The sequence below is a fragment of the Stegodyphus dumicola genome, chromosome X1 (genome assembly GCF_044657685.1).
Source record: "Stegodyphus dumicola isolate Sdum_Otavi_A_Nest chromosome X1, ASM4465768v1".
NCBI lineage: Eukaryota > Metazoa > Arthropoda > Arachnida > Araneae > Eresidae > Stegodyphus > Stegodyphus dumicola.
The window spans coordinates 82,204,280-82,220,787 of NC_140780.1; the positions used below are offsets into that span (position 1 = coordinate 82,204,280).

A 16,508-nucleotide genomic window follows, 5' to 3' on the forward strand; every position below is an offset into this window, starting at 1 on the left:
ATTTGACAAACCGGTATTGGCTGTTCCATTTAGCTGTCGGGTAATACTGAATTCTGATTTGGTGCTGAAATTTTAAGAAACAATGCTGTTTAACCGAATATGTGCATTTTATCATAAATTAATTATTAAAAAAGGTAACTGATAGTTGAATTTTTGTTCTGTATTTAGATATTAACTAGAAGATTAAGATTTAGACTTGAGAGGGCACCAGGAGAGACTGCACTCATTGATAGATCTGGCAGAGGACTAAAAATGGAGTCCTTAACTACAATTGATCAGCTAGAAAAGCACTTGGTGAAAATGGTAAGGTTACGCTTTACATCAGATTGTATTTTACTTGTATAATTAGTATTAAAATGAGAAATCTGCACAGAATATGCCTATGTGTAAATATCTGTATTTGACAGGCTAATACTTATGAATTTGATTCGATCTAAGTTATTGTCAAGACTGTTTAGAAAAGAATGAGTATTGCAATTTTTGATGTGATTTCTTTCATGATGAGCTGAAAGGAATTCAGTATTAGCACTGAAGGTTGATACCTCCCCCAAAAGAAAGTACTAAAGAAATTTTTGTTGCATGTAGAGATATGTAATTAGCAATTATTTTAAACCCCCAAATCTGATTTTAATGATAAAATAGTGATTTTTCATTGTTAGGAGCAAATTACACATAAATTCATTGATTGTATTTCTGTGAATATAATGTGATGCTCTTGCTGAAATGCTGTGCTTTACCTTAGTTTGCATTTTATGTGTATTTGGACAGTTATTGTTAGACAGTTCTAGAAAATATTCTTGCATGTAAATTTTAATATACGTGTTTGCAAATAAAACTAAATTTGCTGAGGCTTAACATTAAAAGTATTAGTTATTAAATTGGTAATTGGAGATTTCAGACAATTGCAATTTGATAATTTAAAGTTTGTTAAATTTCTAAATTATTAGTTCATAAATTATCAAAGGTTATTTAAACTGTTTCGACTACAAGAACTGAATGAATAGAATGATTTGTCAGTTGCTCCTTTTCTTGAGCAGGATTCACATTTTATTTGAACCTTTTTCTTTTTGGTGTGTTTGTGTGTATGTATACACACAAGTATTGGGCTATTTATCACTTATAATTACCTTATATATATAACTCTGAATTATATTTTAAATTAGCAATAGCCCTTTTATTCTTTTTAATTTGGCCAAGTCTCCCTTTCAATTCTGAAAATAGGAATAACTTCTTCAAAACTGCATCATATCTGAAAACTAGTTCCACATTATATCATTTTAACCTTCTGCACTGCATATAGTTCTTAGCCAACCTGATTAAAAATTTTTTTTTTTCTGTAAATACCACTGGAATCCAGCTGTGTACTCTCTTTTGCCAATTGCTCTGTCTAAACTAACATACATCTCTTTGTTCTATTCGCATTCTTCTTTTGCTCTAAAGTATAGCTGTGTATACAAAATTGTGAGGTACCTATTGCTTCCATGATCGAGTAAAGCAAGTATTTTTATCTCCATAATTAGTCGTATCCAATAATAAAATTCTATTGAATTTGGCCATGTCTGTGTGCAAGTTCATAATTCCATCTGTGCAGTAAACAGGCCCAAGTTATATCTATGCAGCCATTGCCTGTCCATTACAACTATTGCTTCCAATGTTATCGCACCTATAACTAAAAGGGAATTGGTTTCATCTGCAAAAACTACAGCATCACAAAGAGTCAACAGGGTCCCTATGTTCCTGTCTTGATCTCAGCTGCATTTCAGTAAAGTATCTACAAAAATCGAATGAATGTGCCTGTTTATCTGCAAGTCCAAAAGTTTTAACATACAATGAAAGGCAGTATGGAATTCCTACAGTGTTTCATAATTGGATCACTTTCAAATTTAGTTTGGCTACCTCTTCAGTATTTAGAAATGAAAAGGGGAGAAAAAAGCTAAAAACTATCATGCTGCTCTGCTGCTTTATCAGCGCTTAAAAAAATTATTATACATATTCTTTACAGAATGGAAGTGATCTCCTGATCTGATATGTTCAAAAGCACTATGAAGATCACTGAACTGTGTATTTGCTTCCTTCGGCTGTTATGTAAATAAATCAGTTAGATTATTTTTCTCTGGTATAGGACTGAAAATTGTGCTTGAAGTATGTGCTAAAAAATTATTTTCACTTGTGCTTTCCCCAATCACAGTTATATTACAAATAATTTGTTCATCAGTAGGTCCTATGCTGAAATTTTAACATAGAATTATTATTTAAACTATCACTGTATTGGCTTTTTTAAAAAATGTGCTGTTTTATAAAATGATGAAAATGTAAAATTAAAATTTTGTTATATGAATATTTTAAAGTTTTCATAATTGTGTTACAAAATTAAGTAGTGAATTTTAATATATTTAAATTATTTATTGGGAAAGTTAAGATAAATAATTATATTTTTGAGTGATTTTAAAAATTCAAATTCTAAGAACTTTGAGAATGAAGTGAATGTAAGCTTTGGAAGCCCCTGTCTTATGACGAGAAACCATATATTTTAATATATAATAATTTTTAAAAATTTTTTTCACATTATGTTTTTTTTTTAAATAAACGGAATGATTTAATGCGATAAAAAAGGCCAGTTGCCTTTAGGCCAGGAACAGAGGCCTTTTAGAAATTACAGTTGTGCATCCCATTAACCATTTGTTAAATTCATGGATCAGTTTGTTTATGGCCCTCCTGTGGCAGAGTGGTAAACTTGTTGAACACTGGTAGTTTGGTCCCAGGTTCGAATCCCATGAACGTGCTGGCTGCATGGACATTTTCATGGTTTTCCCCATATGTAACATATATTTTGAGAAATTCATACATCAGTTTGTTAATGGCCCGCCAGCAGCCGAGCGGTAAACTTGTTGAACACAGGTAGTTTGGTCCGAGGTTCAAGTGCCACGAATGGGCTGGCTGCATGACCGTTTTCGTGATTGTTCCCACGTGTAACATGTATATCTGCCAGTTTCCCTTAGAAAGTCCTCCATGAAGGCATCCCTCCTCTTCATTAGATAGCACTTAAGGATTTGCTGTAATCACATAAACCAAACCAAAACCATTTTATTTATGTGGATTTGCCCATAAGATGGATATGTAAGTACTAGAGAAACCTGTGGGGTCTTCCAGTTTTAATTTGAAATATCTTTGTAAAAAGCATAATCTCGATAAAATTTATTTCAAATGTTGTTAAATGGAATGCAAATTAGTTATAAAATTTTGAAATGTTAATATATGTACTGAAAAAATTTTTATTTTAATACTGTGTGGAAAATTTTAAAAGGAATTTACTAAACAATTATGAAGATTTTAAACCCAAGTAATGTCAATTTTACTTCCAAATTTTTCCTTTTCCCAGTTTGGCTTCTTTCCTATCTTACCCCTTCCTTCATTCCAGAGTTTTGTGTACACTTCGCAAAAAAAAAGTGGGGACAGTTCTATATCTTCCATTCTACTGGGCCAGTTGGCGAAATTCAAATTGCGTTTTACATGTCTCTAAAGCGTGACTGGGATATACATTAGATTTATATATAGCATTGTTCTAACATAGGTATTTTGACCCAAAATCAGACTTTTCCTGAAATGACATGCTAATTTTTTTTTAATATATTGATTCTACGTCTCAAATTATGCCTAGATATTAAATTTTATAAAATTTGGTGCAAAATTTACGGAGCAATTCAAAAATATAGCTTGACCGAACTTTTTTCCAGTTTGTGCCAAGAATAATTCACTTGGCGAACGTCTTGATTTATAGCAACCTTTTTTCCTTTCATTTATTTCATTGCACATGAGAGGAAAAAAATCTTTGTTCATTACTTTTAAATAACTTTAACAAAGTACGTAAAACCACATTTGGCTTTATTATCGCTTATAACAAATATACCAAATCTCAGAATGCGCCAATATGTAAATTCATGTGTATCTTCGGAAATTTTGAATAAACTGCTATAATTTTTTTCTGGTATGCTTAGAAGTACATTTATTTACTTTAAGAAAGGTAGTAAAAATTTTGCAGGTTGTAATTCAAAATTTTTTCCATAAAATTTATAAAAATTGTTTAAAAATCCAAATTTAAAAAATAAATCATAAAATTGGTTGAATTTTATTTGGAATGAACCTAAATTTCAAAATGTTAAAGGAAGAACGAAAAAAGTGGAATATGAAAAGAGATGGAAACCACTTTTCTCAGTGGGGCAGTAGTTTTTTTGTAGTGTTACTGTATTAATATGTTTTTTATACACAAAAGAACCAACAGATGGCAGCACAAAACAGATCCTTCTTTTCTGTATCGATTTATACATGGTTAAATCGTTTAAATTCTGAAATTGTAAAGATTATTCAAAAGAAAATTACGTGCATCTCTTGAATTTGTGACCATTATTATACTGTAAAACTTAACTTTAATATTTTAAAAAATAAGTAATATATATAAAGATGCCAACTCTTATGGATTTTCTCTATTTATTACTGTTGCAGAATTATGGATGTGCAAAAATTGTTACAGAAAATGTTAAGTTTCATTCACATAATTACTCTATGCAAATAAGCTAGTAAGTACAAAGCCTGTGATGGTGCTCGTGTCACTTGATATATGTTGACTTTCAACAGTTGTGCTGGCATCATATTTGATAAGACTCAAATAGTACTGGCATCATGTGCATGTTATAGTGTGTTGATCAAGCTTCAGTGCATGTTCTTGTTGAAAATGTAGACATATATATTTTTATTTTAATGTAGTGGGATAAATATACTTGCCATATTGCTTTCAAAGAGTTTCTTAAAAATACAGAGTTATAGTGAAGGTTCCCATTGATAACTTGTTTGAAAATTTTCAGAAAAATCATGCTGTGTTTATTCGTGCTTTGTAATTTTTCAATCGCTGATGGTATATGCAGGCAGCATGTGCAATCTAATAAAATCAGATCTGTATGGAGAAGAATATCTTTAAGGCAATATAATGTTTCAGATTGTATTGCTACAGCAGGTAATTAGACTGCTACTTACATTGCTGTTGTAATCCTCTATCAAGCTTTACTTTATCTATGAAATGTTCAAGTCCTTTGGAATTGATTCTTATGTTTTTGAATTATGGGAGTGGCTGAAGCTTGCGTCACGACTGATTTCTAATTTTGGACAAGTGAATTAACATGGCTGCGAACCCTCTGTTTCTCACCACTTCTCGAACAGATTATTGAGTCTTCAAGTTTTTTACTTTAACTGAGGATAATGCTTCCCAGCAATTCATAACAATGAATGAATGAATGAAACTTAAATTGTGTTTCCCAACCCTAGTGGTTTTCAGCTTAATTCTGTTATGAAATTTTATTTGATCTGAATTATCTTAATTTCCTATAGACATATATAATGAAAATTCAGCAAGTGTTTAATTAATTAATATTTATATTTAACTTTGTTTACATCAGTAAATGGAACATTAATAGGTTTATCCACATAATAGTATGTAAATTAATTATTAATTTTGGTTTCAGCATATTTAAAAGTACTTTGATTTATAAATCTTCCCTTCCCGTTTATGAATTTTAGTATAAAAATGTAAGAAATTTACAAAATGAAATTAATCTAAAATTTAGACTATCTAATTAAATACTGATATATTCTAGATCAAAATCACATAAATAGTCCACTAACCCAAATCATGCATTATAGAGCAAATTTAAGTCAGTGTAGAGTTCTTTTTTTGTCATCATGCAGCATGGAAAACTTTTGGAAACTTCCACATTTTGCTTGAGCACCTGATAGTATTTCTTATTTTAAATTGGCAGCTGGGGATTGCTCTTTTAGTTTATTAGTGCATTCAGGATTTCAAATTCTGATGCAATTGCTCATTCAGTTATAGTGTTTTGAATTTGTATTACAAAATTATATTATTTTAAAATCTCTAACATGAATTAACAAATAATATTATTGCAAAAGTAATTTGGATGCATTTTTCTTTGTTAACTCTTTTGCATAATGGCAATTACTTTTGATATATAAAAACTCTGAATTCAGTTTCACAAAAGCTCTTGCAGTTGTCCCTAAATTTACTGAAACAGTGCATAAAGCTTATGAAGTAGTATACTTTGTAGGATCATTGAATCATTTTTGATAGCTGTTGAAGATGATCAAACTTTTATCCATGTGTTAAAATTTATTTTGAAGCTTTAAAAAGGATGAGCCTGTAAATTCTTTTGAAATATATTCTTTAAACATTTTTCCAATAACAGCATTAGCAAATGTTTGGTTAAGAAACCTTCTTGAGTGTGGATATTTGTAATACAGTACAAAGTCCAAAATCCAGACTCGTCGGGTTTGGGATTTTTTCGGATATTAGATCAACAGTTTAAATCTAGTAAGATGGCATTTAGAAATTATAAAATTAAAAATAAGAAATCATGATTTATGAAATGATTAAGTATTTGTGATTTAAAGAGTATCAAAATTTACAAAAAAAGAATAATATTTATTTGTTTATCATTTTAAACATTTCTTTCAATGTAAGTGGTTTAAGTTGCTTCATTTTTCGTGCTAATACTTTTTCTTTAATTGTGTAGACAGACAATCTCTTGTTCAGTTACATAGTTGAAGTCTTGTTACTGCCGTGTCGAGAATTCCAACTAACTTGTCATTCAAAATTTTTTCATTTTCAGTAACTTCTCTGTCACTTTCTTCACTATCAGTAGTGGTATTTTCTTGATGTAAAACCCATACTACAGATTTTTCCATTCATTAATTGATTGATAATTGAGAAGCATTGTCATCACAATGAAAAACTTCTCATATATTAACTTCATTTATTACTGCTTCTCCACATTTCTATATCCGTTAATTGGAAAATTTCACCTTTATTTTCACCTTTATTTATCCGAAAACCTTTAAAATTTGCAGCTATCGTCATCTAATTTAGCTCTCATTCACTATACATATTTGGCTATGCATCATGAGCTTGGCGACTTATGACAAGTTGTTCCGTTGAATTTTATCTTGCTTCTATTGCGCACTGAGACAATTAAGCCCAAATTGTATTAGTTTATTTATTATACTTATATCTATTTCTTGCACTTGCTTAAGGATTATCAGAGTTTTGAATAAATAAATTCCCACCATATACTCAAGCCTTATTGAAGGGCAATGCTAGATATCTGGCTGCCTGATGTAGTCTCTGTGGGTCCTAAATTCTTGACCCAGTGTGGCCATACAAGTCCTAGCACTGGTTCTGGGTTTATGTGAAAAAAATCAGTTATTCTTAATTCACATAGTCTTAAATGTAATCTTTAAGTCTGAGTATCATCAACAGAATCTATTTTTAGCATATAGAAAGAAATTTTTGTTAAATTTTTCCTCATCAACATTTTTTAGAACATTTAACTTAAATCTGTAATCATTGCCAAGCATAATGTCAACATAAAAGGTTACCATACTATATTATTCAATTACTAACATAAAGAAAATTGTTTAGGCATCGCCACATGTGTCATTACTTAAGTTTTCATATGTTGATAAACATGCGGGGATGAAAAGAAAGTATAATAAATAATGATTCACCACATTGGCATCAGATCAACGATGTATCTATGTGGAATGTTTTAGTTTGATATGTGTGCCAAGCAGATATGCAGCAACGGAGCCAAATTACTGATGGTACAAATTTGTGCTAAAACGATTTTTTTTTTCCTTCAATAACAAGCTATTTTATTGAGTATTGAAGTGAAATTAAGAATCGGGACTCTCCAGATGTTTTATTATGCACATGCGCAAAGTCTACGAGAAAAACGGTGGTTTTGAGGTCCAGATTTTAGATAATTTCAGATAATGGACATCCAGATTTTGGACTTTGTACTATACTCAAAATTCCATCAGATTAGTTGTTAATCTAATTGTGTCAATTAATATAGTAGTCAGGTTCAGGTAAGAGCATCTCATTAAATAGGTATAATCATCTGAAATATTCCCTGATTCGACTTTTTCATGATTTATTTTTTACAAGGGCGAGTCAAATGAAAGTGAGCCAATGCGAATATATGACAAACAGAGTACTTTATTTAAAGATAGTCTCCATGAACATTGAGACATTTATCCCATTGACAAATGAGCCGCGTGATCCCCGTCTCATAAAACTCCTTGGGCTGTCGATTCAAAAAGTCTGTAACCGACTCCGTCACGGCGTCGTCCGACACGAATCTGGTACCCTTCAGATGTTTCTTCAGTTTCCCGAAAATGTGAAAGTCGCATGGCTACAAATCTGGGCTGTATGGAGGATGTTGCAGCGTGTCCCACTTGAACTTTGCCAGTTGTGTCTTAACCACATCAGCGACGTGGGGACGAGCATTGTCGTGTAGCAAGATCACACCATTCGTCAATCTTCCAGGTCGTTTGTTCTTGATTGCGACAAGCAGCCGATCCAATACCGTGAACTATTGATAGTCTCTCCACGTTTAGCAAATTCAATCAGTAATGGCCCCTGACGATCGAAAAGAAAAGTCAATAGCACCTTTCCCGAGGAAATGACAGCCTTTGCTTTCTTCGGGGGTGGTGAATTCAAATGTTTCCACTGTAAGCTTTGCCGGCGTGTTTCAGGTTCGTAGTGGTGGCACCATGATTTGTCTCCGGTCACAATTGCAGACAAGAAGTCGTCACCCTCATTGTGATACCGGATGAGATGAGTCAAAGCAGCGCCGAACCTCTCCGTCTTCTGACGGTCGTTCAAAATCTTGGGCATCCATTGAGCACACAAAAGCCAATAACCGAGATGATCATGAATTATGGTGTGAACCAAACCGTGACTGATGTTCACACGCTCTGCCAGTTCATCGATGCTTATCCTCCGTTCTTGTCTAATCAGCTCATCAACCTGTGCAATTGTGTCGGGGGTGACTGCAAGGTGGCTTTGGCCCGGTCTTGGATCGTCTTTGCAACTTTCACGTCCTTCTCTGAACCGTTTGCTCCAACGCTTCACAGTGACCAATGCGATGCAATGTTCACCGTACACAGCAGTCATACGTCGACTAATTTCATGTTGGGAAACACCTTCAGCTGTCAAAAACCTGACTACACCACGCTGTTCCTCTTTTGGAGAGTCCATTATGTCACGCTACCGTCTTCAACCCAGTGTAAGAGCGCCTTAAAGAACTTTAACCTCACACTTTCGCGCCACTTTCGTAAATGAAGGCTGTCTCTGTGCTACGCGCATGCGCCGCAGATGATGGACCGAACCATTCTTGCTGAGGAGGGGTTGGCTCACTTTCATTTGACTCGCCCTTATATTATGAATTTTGTTTTGAGAGTGTTATTAGGAAAGTGTGTATTAGTACACTTGCATTATTCTAATGTTATAGATTTCCTGTATATAGTTTGTAGTTTTGTCATCTTCTACCTGTATTTATTTTGCAAGGTTGCAAAACAGTGGTATGATTATGATCGATCAACTTTTGCTTTTGTGAAGCGGTTAAAAGAGCCAAATGTAAGGATCAATTTTGTTCACCAAAAAGATTTTGATGACAATGGAATTATATATTGGATTGGGACAAATGGCAGGTAAGCTTTTTTATTGTTATGTACAATGAAATTAATGATTTTATTTTTGAATATGGAACAAAAGTAAAATAATATGATCTTTTTGTGTTTATTATGATTTCTGCACCATATAACGACTGGATTCATAATAATACTCCTTAGAAGGCGTAACATATTTCGAAAACAATTTTTGGTGCTAAAAGTCCTTAATTTCAGTTGAAATTAGCAGAAGGTCCTCAATTTTAATCAAGTGAAATTTCTGTCTGTTTTTTTATGACTGTCGTTTTGAGTTAGAATTTTGGAGGAATATATTTTTTCAATTCACTGACGAATATGTATTTGTTGGATTATTGTTTGAATTGGCTCATACTAATATAAGCAGCGTGATATTCGAGTTTCTGGGCAAGAAGTGAGCATAAGTATATATTTCAAAATTTTTTGCTAATGCAAAGGTCATAAGGAAGTTTTCCCTTTCAGGGATGTGACTTCTTTGGTTAAATGACTATAATTTTGCCGAATATAAAATTTTAATTTGTGAATTTTTTTCAAGATTTAAAAAAAATATTATAACATTGATGAACTTGATTAAAATAATGATAATATTAAAATTGTAGTTAAGAAATAAACATTAAAATAAAACATTTTTATTTTTCCCTTCCGTATTTTAAAGTGACATTACTTTCTATTTTGGCGACTTGTTCTTAGTATGTTTTGACTCTGAAAAAATATGCTGTAAAGCACAATTTCCGTGACACTTCTTAGAAAAAGTAAAATAGCTATTGCAATTATTTTAAAATGTCTTTTTTATATTTTTTCATGGTAAGTTTCCCCCCCCATGTAATTATTTCCGAAGTTTTCTCTATAAAATTCATTTTATACTTTTCTTCCCATAATTTGTTTTTCAAAAAGCATCTGGCATTTTGCTGTTTCAGAATTATCAGAGATAATTTTTCTTTTGAATTTTAGACATTGCAGCTTGGGAGATTTAAAAGGATTTGAAGTCAAAATTTCTAGACCTTTGATTCCATAAGGTTCCAGAAAAATGTGACAAAATGAAAAATCTCTTTTTGAAATTAACATCTAATGGATATATTTTACTGGAAGTTCCTAATGAATTTCTTACTTTTTGGAAGAACAGTGAAAATATAATTGAATTTTCTAATGTTGATCCTAGTAGTCTATCTCTTAACATGTTTACCTTCCCTTTATATTCTCTCCTTTTCACTGGACACGAGCATGGAAAATATCAAAAATGCTTCTAATCATGTCACATGGACAGGTGTTTACAGAAAAGAATTTTTCTATTAACGAAGAAATTGAAACTGGCAATTTAAAAGATTAATATTATGTGACTCAATGCATCATACACAGAGCTGGTGCTGGGCATTTTCCCACCTGATATGCAATCACTGTGGATCCTAAATTCTGCTGCCTAGTGTCTCGCTAAATTCTAAAATTTCTGCCACCTTTAAATTATCTTGCCCCAGTGCCTGTCGTAAATTTTGAAGGATTTTTCATCCCTAGATTTTGTTGCTTGGTGCTTCACTAAATTCTAAAAATTCTGGTAGACCATCTCTGTTAATGGCCTTAATCGCATATTATTTCATATTTTTTATCAATGTTTATATTACTAAAGTTTGGTTTATGTGATTATGGCAAAGCCTTGAAGACTGTCTGCCTAAGGGGAGGGATGCCTTGGTGGAGGACTTTTTAACCCCTTCGCGCCGGGTAGCGCAAACGCGCGTTTATCGCGGAGGCCGGCAGTGTCGTATGCGAGCGTCTGTCCAGGGCCGGGGGCTTTTTTGCTATTAAGCCTAAATCCATGAAATTTCCGAAGTATCAACGCATTGTTTAATAATGCTCTATAGAGTATTTAAATGGCTTATTCTTTATAGATATTTTTATATATACTTTAATTACCTTATTTCTTGTTTAAATGCATATTTTACACATTTTATTTTCATTACTCACCGTTTTATGAATTTTAACATTATAGATCTGAAAACTAAATATATTACTTAAAATTCTCTTTTCATATGAAAAATTTCAAAACAGGGATCTACACACAGTCCTACGTTACATTCCCTGCACTCGTAATAACTCATTTGCCGTTTCGGAGGATTTTTCCGGGAATTGAAGTACTGCATGGAGAAGTACTTGCTTTCGTCGTACTCGGCATCATTAGATTTGCCAGATTCTTTATGATCAGAATATATCATAGTATCACTATCACTACTATCAGAATCTGTTTCAGAATCAATATCTGAAATATTTTGCATCATTTCTGCTATTTCATGCTCTGTTAAACATTTTCGACGCTTCGACATTGCAACGCTAAAAACAGAAAGAATTCTCGTCTAACAAGATCTAATTATTTTCTAAAAACTGAACTGCAAACCGAAATACCCAACGCTTTAGCGAAAATAAAACTTCTCTACTTACAATAAACAACTACTACGTGCGAATTTAAAGAGACGTCATAAATCATGCCATTCGGAAAGATTTATTTCCCCTTTTGTTTATATAATCAAAAACACGTCTATGTGAGTCATGCTTCTCTCATTTCGAGTAGAAGGTCTAATGTACATGTATCTGAAACCATATGGACATACAGTGCCATCTTGTGGCAGAAATGATAGTTTTTAAAACTTTCCAGGACGCTGGCACAATTACGTGACAGTCGGGGCTGAACGGGAAAATGCTCTGGCACGCCTGCATGTCGGCAGGGAAGTTAGTGTGTTCGTTGTTGGCACGTAGATGTGACAGTCGGCGCGAAGGGGTTAACATTGTATACATGTTACACATGGGGAAAACCATGAAAATGTCCGTGTAACCAGCCCATTTGCGGGATTTGAACCTCGTACCAAACTACCAGTGTTCAATGACTTTCCTGCTTGGACACTGGTGGGCCTCATATTAGTCAAGAAATGAAATTAGCAGTTTCTTCCATGCATTTTAAAAACATGAAGTTTTTAGAATAACAGAAATCTTTAAATAAATCCGAGAATTCTAAAATTAAGAGAAAACTTATTGAGAAAGAACTGAATACATGAAGAGAAAGCAAATTATTCTTCAAAGATATATTGCTGAGACACTGACAAGTGAGGTGATGAGAATAGTGGTTTACTTACTGTTTTTTTTTTTTTTTTTTTTTTTTGTTAAAAAAAATTTGCTTAAAGGAAAGGAAATTGATATAAATCAGCCGAAATGACTGGGAAGTTTTCAAATTAAACAGATGCAAGTATTTTGTTGTGTGGCATTAGCTTTTAATGTATAATCATCCTAATAGGTTTAAGAAACAATGTTGTAAATTACATGTGTTTTAAACTGTGAAATGTTCTTGAATAGTGATTTTAATAGTACTTTTATTACAAATATTTTCAGAAAATAAATAAAATTTAATAGTGGTCATGTAAATCTAATGGCTAAGGGTATCTTAACTACCTAATTTAATTGTAACTAACTGCTCACCCTTAAAAGTTATTTCTGTATGTTAAACCAAATTATTCGTTTTCATTAATCATTACTTTAATCACAAGCTATAACACAAAAAGGTAAAAGTTAATGTAACACTTTATTCCTTACATCTGGTGAGACTTAAAATATTACAAAAAACTTACCATCTTTGGTGCTTTAGCAGGTTATTGGAGTTTTATGATATACTAACTGGTATACAACTCCATAAACTTTACATGAAGGTACGGCACTTACAGCATCATATAGAGCATAACCTAACTTTCAGCACACCAACCATGCCGATATCAGATGTTCTGGTCTGTTCTAATCAGCAGGTCACTAAATAAGAATTGCTGAGTAAACTAACTGCAGTATGCAAATTAGTGGTACTGCAACTGAAATACATCACCTGCAAGGAGCATAAAATTGCATCTTTCAGAGCAAGCCTGCAAAATTTTGCTGTGATACTGAGAGAAGAAATCTGGGATGGCCAACTTGTAACAATGACCTCCAGGCATCATTTGCCCAAAGAACTGCAATGGAGAGCTGTTGGGAGATTAGAGGCAGGACAAAGTCAGACAAGAGTGGCGAGATGGCTAAATATGAGTCCTTCTGTACTTCATAGACTTTCTCAGCAATTTCCAACCATAGATTAGACAACCAGGAGGTTCTGCCAGGGACAGTCAACCACAAGGACGTGATAATGACCAATATTTGTTGTTAAGCGCCTGGAAGAATAGTACCTCAACTCCAACTCGACTCAGATCCTCCCTTTTTGCAGCCGCTGGAAGGTTGGCATCAACGTTAACTGTGCATACAAGCCTTCACGAAGGAGGTTCTGCATGCTGCCCATCATAGAAGGGAATGTTTGAGGCTGGCACATCAACATGTTCACTGGACAGCTGAGCAATAGAGGGCTGTATTTGTTATGAATGAGTACAGATTTAGCCTTCAAAGTGATAGTAGGTGTTATTTAATTTGGAAAGAACCTGAAATCTATTAACATCCATCAAGCATCCATGAAAGATGTGCATACATAGGAGGCGGTATCTGTGTTTCGGGTGCTATCTCTTTGGGTGGACATACAGACACCCTCTCTGTTTCCATGTGGAAACGTGAATACTCAGTCCTATAGAGATGACATCTTTGATGCTTATGTCCACCTTTATGCGGCAGTAGGTGATAATTTCCTGCTGCAGGACAACAACACTAGACATCACAGGGTTCACACCATGGATTATTATCTTGAGCAGCAAATAATTTAGTGCATAAATTTGTCAGCTCGATCACTGGACCTGAATCCTATCAAGCATGCTTGGGATGCTTAAGGAAGACGTGCAGCTGCTGTTAGTCCTCCTCTTCAGATCATTGCCACGTTTGCAATTGCTTTTCAATATCAGTGGCTCTCACTTCCTACAGCATCACACATCACTGTATGTATTGTATTGCTTCTAGGGAGGATCATACTCCGTATTGAAGGTAATTTTCCCGTGCCAAACTGACACTTCTAATTTGTTCATTTTATTCATATGCTAATTTCTATATCACCATAATTGTTTCTATATCACCATAATTGTCTGGTGATTCCTTTTTATGTTGTACCTTACTGTGTGTTGTATACTGTAGGTCAGTTTCATAAAATTCATGCGTAACGTTTTGAGTAACCATAATTTTTTTTCTTATTTTTGCTTAATTAATGGTAACCAATGTAGTTTTCCAACAGAACTATGCTTTCCACCTACTGGAATAGTTTTTTCAAACGGAATTTTTTGGGGAATATAATTAATTCAAACTCAACTTTAACAATTTTATAGTTAATTACAACTTTAATAAGAAAGGGTAAAATCAACTGCTAAATTACTATAAATGCAGCAAAAGCTCTCAAGATATCTCACTGTGATAGATATAAAATATATGTAAAATTTATTTTTCCTTTTTCAGAGATTTTTTTTTCTTTGTTATGTTACCTTTCCAGACATTCTATAAATGTTTAGTTTTATAAAATATATAATTTTATTGTGATATCTGGCGACTGTTTGGCGATCAACAGAGCGTGCTTGGCGCAGGTAGCTCTTCTCCGAGAAGGGTTAATGTATTTATTAAGAGTTGCATGTTAACCTCGGAAGAGGAAGGTAGTAGATTGTACTATGCGGTAGAAGCGACGTACTGCTGTGAGTCACTATTATATTATGCTTTGAATCATATATTTAATAAATGTTTGTTTCGTCTTGCTAAATGGTGCCTTGTTAAACCATGAAGTCATCACAACACGCTCTCTTACGAGAAAACCAGAGAGGTTAGAAGCTTAGAGCGTTGAAAACGGAAATGGCGTAAAGTTAAGCCTAACTAACGAAAGAAGTGCGCATTTGCAAAAGGGAGTAGAAACGTGAGAATTATTTAATCGTGTGTTCGAAAAGCTTGATTCTAAAGGGGAATAGAAGAAAATGTTCAAAAACGCAAAGAAAGAGGATTTAGTAACAGTTCTATTGGAAATTGGCGAAGAAGCATCCCCAGATTTGAAGCTATTAGAACTGAAACACAAACTCCAGAATAGCAAGGAATACATTGAAGATGCTGATTTCGTGAAAGAAATTCTGATTACTACAGTGGAGAATAGAAAAAGAAAAGAAGAAATGGGAAGAATGCAAATGGAAGAAGAAAGAATAAGAACAGAAAGAGAACACGAAATAGAATTAGCGAAGATTCGAGCAACTCAAAATGAAGAAAGTAGAAGTCCAACACCTTTAATCCAAAACACAGAACGAAAAACTGAAATTTCCCTGTACAAGCTGATCAAAGGAGTAGAAACACTGACTATACCAGTACCGAAGAAAGCAGAAGAATGGAATATATTTTTCGATTCTATCGAAAGAGCATTTAAGCACAAGAAGGTTCCCGAAGAATACAAATCAGAAATATTATTGAAATTAATTGGAGAAAAAGCTTCAAATGTTCTTGTTTATATAAAGGAGGAAGATCTGCAAAATTACGAAAAAGTGAAAACTCTTGTTATGAAGGAATATCAACCTACTCCTCAAACCTGTTTAGAAAACTTCAGAAGAACTAAACGTTATTCCGGCGAAATGCATATCCAGTTCGCTTCAAGACTAACAGCTACATGGGACTATTACTGCAAGTCAAGAGAAGTAAAGGATTTCGAAACACTCAAGGAGTTAATTATTTCAAATAAATTATTCCAAGCTTTAGATGAAGAAACAGCTGCACACGTCGCAATACGCCAAGGAAATAAATGGCTGAAGCCTCAAAAATTAGCTACAGAATGTGATATTTATTTCACGGCCAAAGGAAAATTTTTCGACGAAGTTCGAAATTGAATTAAGCGAACACCGAGATTCAGGAAAACCAAACGCAGAAAGAAATAATTACGGAAGCGAAAACGCTCGAACTTTATTCGCCATTGCACAGTCAAACGACAGCGTCGACCCCCCAACTAATGCTTATGGAGGAGAAAAACGAAGAGGAGGAAGGGGAGAAGGCGAATGTTTACATAAACA

General features: G+C 33.5%; 1 protein-coding gene across 5 annotated transcripts in view; it reads left to right on the forward strand.

The window, feature by feature from the left end:
- The window catches only part of Ufd4 (ubiquitin fusion-degradation 4-like), a 405,607-nt gene that overhangs the window by 212,206 nt on the left and 176,893 nt on the right, over positions 1 to 16,508 (forward strand). For all 5 annotated transcript variants that reach the window (XM_085808305.1, XM_085808308.1, XM_085808306.1 and 2 more), the window contains exons 19-20: positions 169 to 303; positions 9,416 to 9,558. In XM_085808305.1, the coding sequence (XP_085664431.1) occupies positions 169 to 303; positions 9,416 to 9,558 (278 nt within the window). The remainder of the gene's footprint in view (positions 1 to 168; positions 304 to 9,415; positions 9,559 to 16,508) is intronic.